At 38.8% G+C, this 9,290-nt stretch overlaps 1 protein-coding gene across 1 annotated transcript in view; it reads left to right on the plus strand.

Moving 5' to 3' along the window:
• Nucleotides 1–9,290, plus strand: part of ERCC4 (ERCC excision repair 4, endonuclease catalytic subunit) — a 47,291-nt gene that overhangs the window by 36,960 nt on the left and 1,041 nt on the right. Inside the window, exons 8-11 of the mRNA XM_053694331.1 lie at nt 2,101–2,671; nt 3,775–3,867; nt 5,360–5,472; nt 9,243–9,290. The exon at nt 9,243–9,290 is cut by the window's right edge and continues 1,041 nt beyond it. Of these exons, the coding sequence (XP_053550306.1) occupies nt 2,101–2,671; nt 3,775–3,867; nt 5,360–5,472; nt 9,243–9,290 (825 nt within the window). The remainder of the gene's footprint in view (nt 1–2,100; nt 2,672–3,774; nt 3,868–5,359; nt 5,473–9,242) is intronic.

The raw sequence follows: 9,290 nt of genomic DNA on the forward strand, positions 1-9,290 counted from the left end.
TCTTCAACGTGTGAAGCGTCAAGACATCTGGCACTAGCAAGCTGTTAAATGATTGTCTATTTTTAGTATAAACCTGACAGTTCATAATAAAGTACAAGATCAGATTCTGGCCTCTTCCTGGCTTGCTTTCAAGAAGCCTTGTATTGTTTTCACAAACTTTAGTAATCAGCTTATGTCTCATTAAGTATGATTAACATGGCAAAATCTTCATCTAATTACACTGTAAGGACCCTTGGCTCTTGCATTATCCAAGTAAATCAGGAAGAAAAAAACTGCTCTTCTATTGAGTACTTATGTTTTCCCTTGCTGCATTCTGAGAAGTTCTTTTCTTTGTTACTGTACATTAAGCACCAGATTACTAGTGGAGGGCAAACATTTGCGGGCAAGCAATATTGGGTTTTCATGTTCGTTTGTGCGCAGGTTAAATTGCTCTGGTATTACAAGTTGAAAGTTAACTCAATCACTTGAGCACAATTGAAGTTAACGCTTGTCAGGTTAGTGCGTCCTCAGAGATGTGGTTTACTGTTAGTGAAACAAAGAGAGAGACTAAGCGCCAAGGACTGGTACCTCTTGCTCGGGACAAAGGGCCTCCTAGCTAGCCAAGGAGAAATAAATAGTGTAAATTTGTGTGCAAAGCGCCTGAAAAAGGCAGAGGTAACTAATAGAAGGGGTGATATTCCCAGTTGTCAGTTTGAGTGACAGACCAATAGGTTAAACTTGCCGGTCGAGATGATTGTATTTAAAAAGTGTGTTCAATTGCTGTTATACAATAATGGTTATGTACAATGATAAAACATAAATAAAAGCACAGCGAAATAAAATCACAATTAAATGAAATTACATTGCATGATAGAAATGATGTATTGATAATTCTAAATTTGTTAAAACCCAGAGTTTTATTTCTCATTGGTCACAAGCACACCCCCTAACGATAGGGATACACATCATAGCATCATCTGACAACATCAAGGCATTCTACACAACACTTGGTTCAATAATTCAGCTATTTTCTCTCACTGAACATACCACACTGCTGGTCAATTTACTATTCTTCATCATGGATACCTAGGTCCAGAATTATCAATACATCATTTATATCATGCAATGTAATTTCATTTAATTGTGATTTTATTTCGCTGTGGTTTTATTTGTTTTATCATTGTACATAACCATTGGGTTATCTATTGGTATGTTTTTATTGTATAACAGCAATTAAATACGGTTTTATTGTATAATAGCAATTCAACACACTTTTTAAACACAATCATCTCGACCGGCAAGTTTAACCTTTTGGTCTGTCACTCAAACTGACAACTGGGAATATCACCCCTTCTATTAGATACCTCTGCCTTTTTCAGGCTTTTCGCACAAATTCACACTGTTAGTGAAACAAAAGAAGTGTCCCAAAACGCATAAAAAATACATTACAAAGAACAGTTACACTCATAACACCATCTAATAAAAATATTTATAAAAAATATTGCACACAAAGTTTTATAAGTGCTCAGAGAAATTAGGTCTCGGGTGACTGCATGTGTACATATGTATTTATATGTGGTATATATGTAATTACAAGTATATACAGTATATGATATATATGTAATTATATACAAGTGCATTAGAGCCCTTTGCAGTTAAGTAGATAAAAACATCTAAAATTATATTTATGCAATGTTTATATTTAGTAAAGGTTTAAACTATGTATTTACTGTAAATATTTCACATTCTGTGATTTTATTTATAATCTTTTTTAATTTGTACATGTATGAGTATATATCAAACTCTTATATTTATTTTTAATTTGAAGAGGAATAAAAGTTATGTTTTATGTACTGATATCTCTCAGCTAAGTATGTTGTTATTTAAGTGAGTGGTTTCAAGGTGCTTATTTACTATTTTCTCCAATTATGGGGTGCCTGGAGTGTATCCTGCAGGATCTAGAGTTCAGACCATGCAACGTGCTACATAGTGATTGCTCAATCAGCGCATAAGTTTATATATTTCCCTAATATTGACTACAGAAATGGAGATAACATATAGAGAAAAATACAGACAGTGTTTTTGCATAACTGTTAATATGCATGTTGTTTCGTACTACAGGCCGTGTGCTGATATGTGCTAGCGATGATCGGACCTGTGCGCAGCTGAGGGAGTACATCGCTGTAGGAGCAGAGGCTCTTTTAATGCGACTTTACAACAAAACCTTTGGGAAAGATGAAAAAGCAGCGGAAGTTTGGATAAAAACCAGAAAGGCTGTCAAGTCCAAAGAGAAGGCATCTCGGGCAAAGAAAGCAAAAGACGGCCCTGCTAAACAAAAGAAAAACAGTAAAAAAACGGAATTAACGTTAACTCAAATGATAGGGAAAGCAGAGGATGATGACACGGGGAAAGAGGGGGAAGACCCCTACCAAGAGGAGAGCATAACTCAGGAGAGCAGCCTTGAGGAACCTAAATTTGAGGACCTGCAGTTAAATTTGTCTTCAGACAATTATTATGGCATATTAAAGGAGCCCCTTACAGTTATTCACCCACTTCAAGGTTGCAGTGACCCCTACAGCCTCACAAGGGTACTGCATGAAGTGGAGCCACGCTACCTAGTGCTGTATGATGCGGAGCTTAGCTTTGTTCGCCAGCTTGAGATCTACAGAGCGTGTAAACAGAAAGCATTAAGGTATGAACCAAACTACTGTAGTTGTACACAGCAGTCACTTGTAAAGATGCTCTTTTTTAAAGAGACAGTCGAGTCAAAATTAAACTTTCATGATTCAGATAGAGCAGCAATTTTAAAGGGACAGTAAATTTACAAAATAATGTTATATAATTCTGCACATAGTGCAGAATTATATAACATTAGCTTAGCGCTCCAACTTTATAAATCAAAGGATTGCAGAGATATTGTATTCCAAAATTCTATTTTCCTGAACTCTGCTCCTGGCTCTACTGAGCGGGTCTCTTGTTTTCATAAGTCTAGTCACAGCGCGCCCGATCGCGCCATTAAACTGATCTGGTAGCGGGAGCGAGCAGCATTCAGTTCAATGGCACGATCGGGTGCGCTGTGACTAGTCGGCGTGCCCGCAAAGCGCTTATGAAAATTAAGACCCGCTCAGTAGAGCCAGGAGTGGAGTTCAAGAAAATTTAATTTTGGAATAAAATATCTCTGCAATCCTTTGATTTATAAAGTTGGCGCTAAGCTAATGTTATATAATACTGCACTATGTGCAGAATAATATAAAATTATTAGTGCAGAATTATATAACATTATTAGTGCAGAATTATATAACATTATTAGTGCAGAATTATATAACATTATTTTGTAGGTTTCCCTTTAAACATGAGCATGTGCAAGATTCACAGGATATAGGTATACGCATTTTGTGATTGGCTGATGGCTGTCACGTGATGCATTAGGAAGGAAAATGTAATTTGGCGTTGACATTTGTCAGAAAAAAAATCTACTCATTTAAATTGAAACTAAGAGATTTTTCATTGTCTCTTTATTATGAATGTATTAATTATGCTGTTCTAATAGTTTTCCTTTAAATAATGGAGTAGAAAGTAATTGTTTCTTTTATTACCAAAAAAATTTGGCAGTTGATTAAAAAGGGAAAGATCTATTTGATAAAAATGTTAACGTTTATTGATGCTGTTTTAGAACGTTTTCATCCAACACAGACAAGTTAAAGACAGGGCGCTGAAAGACAGACTTATTCTGCAGTTCCACAAATTCAATTGGCTTTAGTCATGGCGCAAATATTTCCCCATTTTGTATTTTAGGGTTTATTTCCTGATCTACGGAGGCTCCACAGAGGAACAACGTTATCTCACAGCCTTGAGGAAAGAGAAAGAGGCATTTGAAAAACTGATTCGGTAAAAACATTTGTAAATGCTCTTTAATGGTTTTATGTAATATTTAAAAACTAAACATTTGAAAAAAACGCTAACCGTGTTAAATTTACAGTGAGATATCTAGATATGCATAAAAGCATGCACATGTATTGAGCAGTATATGGCAGCCGAGTTTGACACAATTTATATAATTGTTGCAAACATGGCTGCCATAGAGTCTATGCACGCTCCTTAGGATATTTAGCTATGCTCTTCAAAGAATACCAAAGGAACAAAAAAGTACATTTTATAATAGTAGTAAATTGTGTAAAGTTGTCTCATAAAAGTTTTATTTTGACTTTCATGTGCGTAAAGGCCCTTTAAAGGGGACCAGCTGTATTTACTTCTGTAGTACCACCCAGCCGTATTTACTTCTGTAGTACCACCCAGCCGTATTTACTTCTGTAGTACCACCCAGCCGTATTTACTTCTGTAGTACCACCCAGCCGTATTTACTTCTGTAGTACCACCCAGCCGTATTTACCTCTGTAGTACCACCCTGCCGTATTTACTTCTGTAGTACCACCCAGCCGTATTTACTTCTGTAGTACCACCCAGCCGTATTTACCTCTGTAGTACCACCCAGCCGTATTTACCTCTGTAGTACCACCCAGCCGTATTTACCTCTGTAGTACCACCCAGCCGTATTTACCTCTGTAGTACCACCCAGCCGTATTTACCTCTGTAGTACCACCCAGCCGTATTTACCTCTGTAGTACCACCCAGCCGTATTTACCTCTGTAGTACCACCCAGCCGTATTTACCTCTGTAGTACCACCCAGCCGTATTTACCTCTGTAGTACCACCCAGCCGTATTTACCTCTGTAGTACCACCCAGCTGTATTTACCTCTGTAGTACCACCCAGCCGTATTTACCTCTGTAGTACCACCCAGCCGTATTTGCTTCTGTAGTGCTTCTGATGCAGTCCTTTAAAATTGCTGCTCTATCTGAATCATAAAAGAAAAATTGTGAGTTTCATGTCCCTTTTAAATAACACTACTGTTATTTTCTCTTTTGCTGTATGTTCAAGATTAAATCTTAAAATATATACTGCAGTTTGTTTTTTATGTTAAATAGATTTTCTTGTACTGAGAAGAAGATAAACAATTTGTTATGGTTTGGGCGTTTCACTGTCATTCAATAAAGCAGTGGTAGTTGTGCTTATCAGCCAATGAGCAATCGGTTCTAAGGCCTAGTTGTACACAGATATGCAATTCCGGTTAGATGCATAAAATGTATTTAACTAGTGCTCTTTTATATGTATAATATACAGCTTTAGTTTATTGTCCCTATAGCAAATGTCAGAAAGCTCTGCACAACAAAGATCCTCAAGCAAAAAAAAAAAAAAAATTAAGGCAAATTTTTTATTTTATTTCATTAGCACAATATTCTGTGGTTTGCACGTCTAAAGCAGTTCAGAGATACACCCACTGCAAAGCTTTCTAGTCTCATCTGTTTGTGACTCATTTACAGGGAGAAGGCTAGTATGGTCATCCCTGAGGAACGAGAAGGGAGAGATGACACCAATCTGGATCTTCAGAGAGATGTAACCCGGGCATCAGCCGATACCGACACTCGCAAAGCTGGTAAATATTCCTGTAACCTCAGCTGTCTGTAATTTATGTTAAATCTGTGCTTAAAAAAACTAGCTTCAAAATCTAGGAGAAGGCTCACAAATGTAGGGGGCATGGTATGCAAGCATGTTTATATGTATGGCTTTTTAACCCCCTTAAAGGGATATTCCCGTCAAAATTGAAATGCGCATAGATTAATTAAATCTTTAAATAGAAGCATATTTGCAATATACATGGATTGGCAAATATACTTTTAGTCCAAGTTATCAGTGTTTTAGTGCTAACGTTTTTCTCTGCTCATGTATGTGAAGCATAGCTAGATATTCTCAGTGCACCAGCATTGTAAATACTGCAGCTGCTCAGAGCGCCAGTGGGGCTTGTATCATGTCAGCAATTAACAAATTGAGTAATTTCCTGATGGTACAAGCAGTTTAGGGTCGCTGAGCAAGTGCTGGGTTTAAAATGCTGGTGCACGGTGAATACTTAAATTCACATTTGAAACAGCTATAGCTCTTATTAGAAGCATTTTTGCTGATGTGTGTATATTATACAAATGCTTCTATTCTAACCTGAAATGCATCCATGTGGATTTCAATTATGGCTCTAATGTCCCTTTAATGCATGGTGTCTGACCAAGGAAGTGCACTGACACACAGGCCCCTGTAGCCACTGGCACCCACTCAAGCAAAGGAACTCCAATTCCTACCATGTCAAATGCCAGAGGCCATGGTACTCCTGGGGATGTACGGAGATGTTCCTGGGGGCAATTTGTGATATATTTTTGCCGGTTTGTGGGGCAGCATGGTGTTGGATTGGGCAAGCCCTGTATTACCAAAGCAAGCATAGAGAGGCTTTGTATGCTAACTTGTGCCATTTCTGTCTCTGTATGCTAGTTGGTAATATTGCTGTCTGTATTATTATCATTTATTTGTATAGCACCGCCAAATTCCGTAGCGCTGGGTACAATGATAGGGTTATACAATGACAAGGATTTGTGATAAAATACAAAACATAACAACTAAACAAATCTAGTACAGGAGGAAGAGGGCCCTGCACCGGAGAGCTCACAGTCTACAGGTTGAGGGTGCAGAGACATAAGGTTGGGGTAGCTTGTTACATCAATTGTAGTTGCAGCAGTGAGTCAGGCAGTTCATGTATTAGTTTGGTTCGGATGAGGGATGGAGGAGAGATGGTAAGCCTCTCTGAATAGGTGGGTTTTCAAGGAGCGTCTGAAGCTATACAAGGTTGGAGACAGTCTGATGGAGCGGGGTAGAGAGTTCCAGAGGACAGGAGCAGCACGTGCAAAGTCTTGGAGACGGGAGTGGACGTAGAGATAACAGGAGTAGAGAGACGTAGGTCAGAGGTTGATCGAAGAGGATGGGATGGGGAATATTTCACGATGAGAGAGGAAATATAGTTGAGAGTTAGACTGTTGAGTGCTTTGTAAGTTAGGGTTAATACTTTAAATTGTATTCTGGAGAGTATGGGGAGCCAGTGTAGAGACTGGCAGAGCGGAGCAGCTGCTGTAGATCGGCTGTTTGTATGACAGCTTGTGACACTGTGTGCTTGGGAGGTATTTAAGGTTCCCTGTAATAATCAAATTAGCATAATGTGCTATTGAGAGACAACGCTATATCATGTGCACAACAATAGCTATCACAATTTAGACATTAAAAAGGGACAGTGTACTTTAACATTGTTTTCCCTTTAATGCGTATACATTTACTTATTATTATATCCGCTGCAAATGTATGGTAATTTCTCTTTTAGGTTTTTTTTTTAATATTAAATAAGTCTCTGCTAATTGAAACTACAACTCAATCAAGAGAGGAGACCTCATTAGCTTATCTATCTATATTTATACATCTTCCTTATCTCTGACCAATACTTTGAGAGAACAGTCATAACTTTTCATTATCTCTCTGTTCCACCCCCACTAGGAGATAGATTAGGTCTAAACCATTTTGTTTGCATAGCTTTTCTATAGCCAGTAGTTACGTTTTGACATTTTTAGTATACAATGGTAAAGGAACTATTTGTAAACAATTTAATGCACTCCAGCAGGTAAAATGGATCATTGGGGACAAAAAATCATAGTACACTGTCCCTTTTAACATTGACCTGAAAGGAGGGGAGTACAAACTATTCTAAAACAGACCAATATCGTTGTATTTAGTGTTGTGCGGCTTTAAACAAAAAAAAAAAAGAAACCTACATGGTGCTGTGCCCTCATTTCAACTCTAAGGGGTTAATTTATCAAAGGCTTCCCAATAGAACGTCTGAGCCGTTTGGCTGACCTGAAGCCAACGGCGCATCCTGGATGGGATCACGGTCAGGAGGGCGTGCCTAGCTTCATAGGGACGCCCCCCTGACACGATCCTGACATTGAAATCTCGCGATCACGTGCACGATCACAGGATTTCAATTTGTCTACATCAGAACGTTGTATTTAGTGTTGTGCGGCTTAAATAAAAAAAAAAAAAAAACACCTTTATGGTGCTGTGCCCTCATTTCAACTCTAAGGGTCGATTTATCAAAGGCTTTGCAAGTCTTTCGACCCCATATGACTGCAGGTTCTCACAAGCTGTATTTAACAAGCAGCGGTCATCAGACCGCTGCTTTCCTAACCTTTCGCCACCTCTAAAGTGGCGAATTTCAATCTCTCCGGTATATTCTGACCCGGGAGATTGACAGCTCCTGCCCGTGCGTAATTGGCTGTGCGCGGGCAGGGAGCAGGATTTGCACGCAAGCACAAAATCTTGCTCGTGTGCAATGCTGACCGCCTCAGCTTGATAAATCGCCTCCTAAGTCACAATGAGCAGTCGGTAGGAATGCACCGTACTGGGGAGCTCCCTCAAACATTCATATAATCATCACAAACCTTTACTAACATCTGAAGGAGACGGCACTTACCAGATTTAACCTTTTAATGCTGTTGCGGCGCTCTATTCCGTCCTAACCACGCTGGGCTTTAGCGCAGTTACAATGGAATAGAACGTCCAAGCTGTTTGGCTGTCCTGAAGCCAACGGCGCTTCCTGGATGGGATCGCGGTCTGGAGTGCGTGCCTAGCTTCATAGGGACGCCCTCTTGACCCGATCCCATCATTGAAATCTTGCAATCACGTGCACTATTACGGGATTTCAATGTTTCTACATCGTAACGTTCCGATGTAGACAAGTTAACCCTGTCATTAAAGGGTTAAAAAACAAGTGTTTGTTTTTGCAGGGCTTTTGTTATTGCAGTGATTGGTGTTTTGTGGGGGGGGGTTGTTATTGCAGTGACTGGGTTTTTTTGTTTTGCTATTGCAGTGACTTTTTTTCCGGAATAATGTGATAGAGACACACACATACACACTACAGCTTTTTCAGTTACCACTTTAATTGACAGGAGCTGTATATTTCATGTAAGCTGGTCTGTTGTCTGTTCCCACAACTTCACTTTTAAACAGTCACTCCAAACAAGTATAGTAATTTTTCAGCACATATAGAAAAATGTCCTTTATGAGATGCAATAAAAAGGTTGCCAAACATTTTACTCCAACTTTTCAGATCCTGCTGAGAACGAAGCCAGTAGAGTAACTGAACTATACAATATAAGTTTCTGAAACCTTACCAAATTAGTTGCATAATACATTTTTGTGTATATAATAATAATTTAAAGTTTCTATTTATTAGTCATTTTTAATTCTATTAAAGTTGTGTTCAGAATTGTGCAGATTGTGTTTTGTTGCAGCACAGTCACATCATTTCCTTTACTTGTCTTCTGTTTGTTCCTAACCTAGGAGGGCAGCGGCAGACTAGCGTGCAGCAGACCATCATAGTTGACATGC

This window comes from Bombina bombina, chromosome 11, assembly GCF_027579735.1.
Source record: "Bombina bombina isolate aBomBom1 chromosome 11, aBomBom1.pri, whole genome shotgun sequence".
Taxonomy (NCBI): Eukaryota; Metazoa; Chordata; class Amphibia; order Anura; family Bombinatoridae; genus Bombina; species Bombina bombina.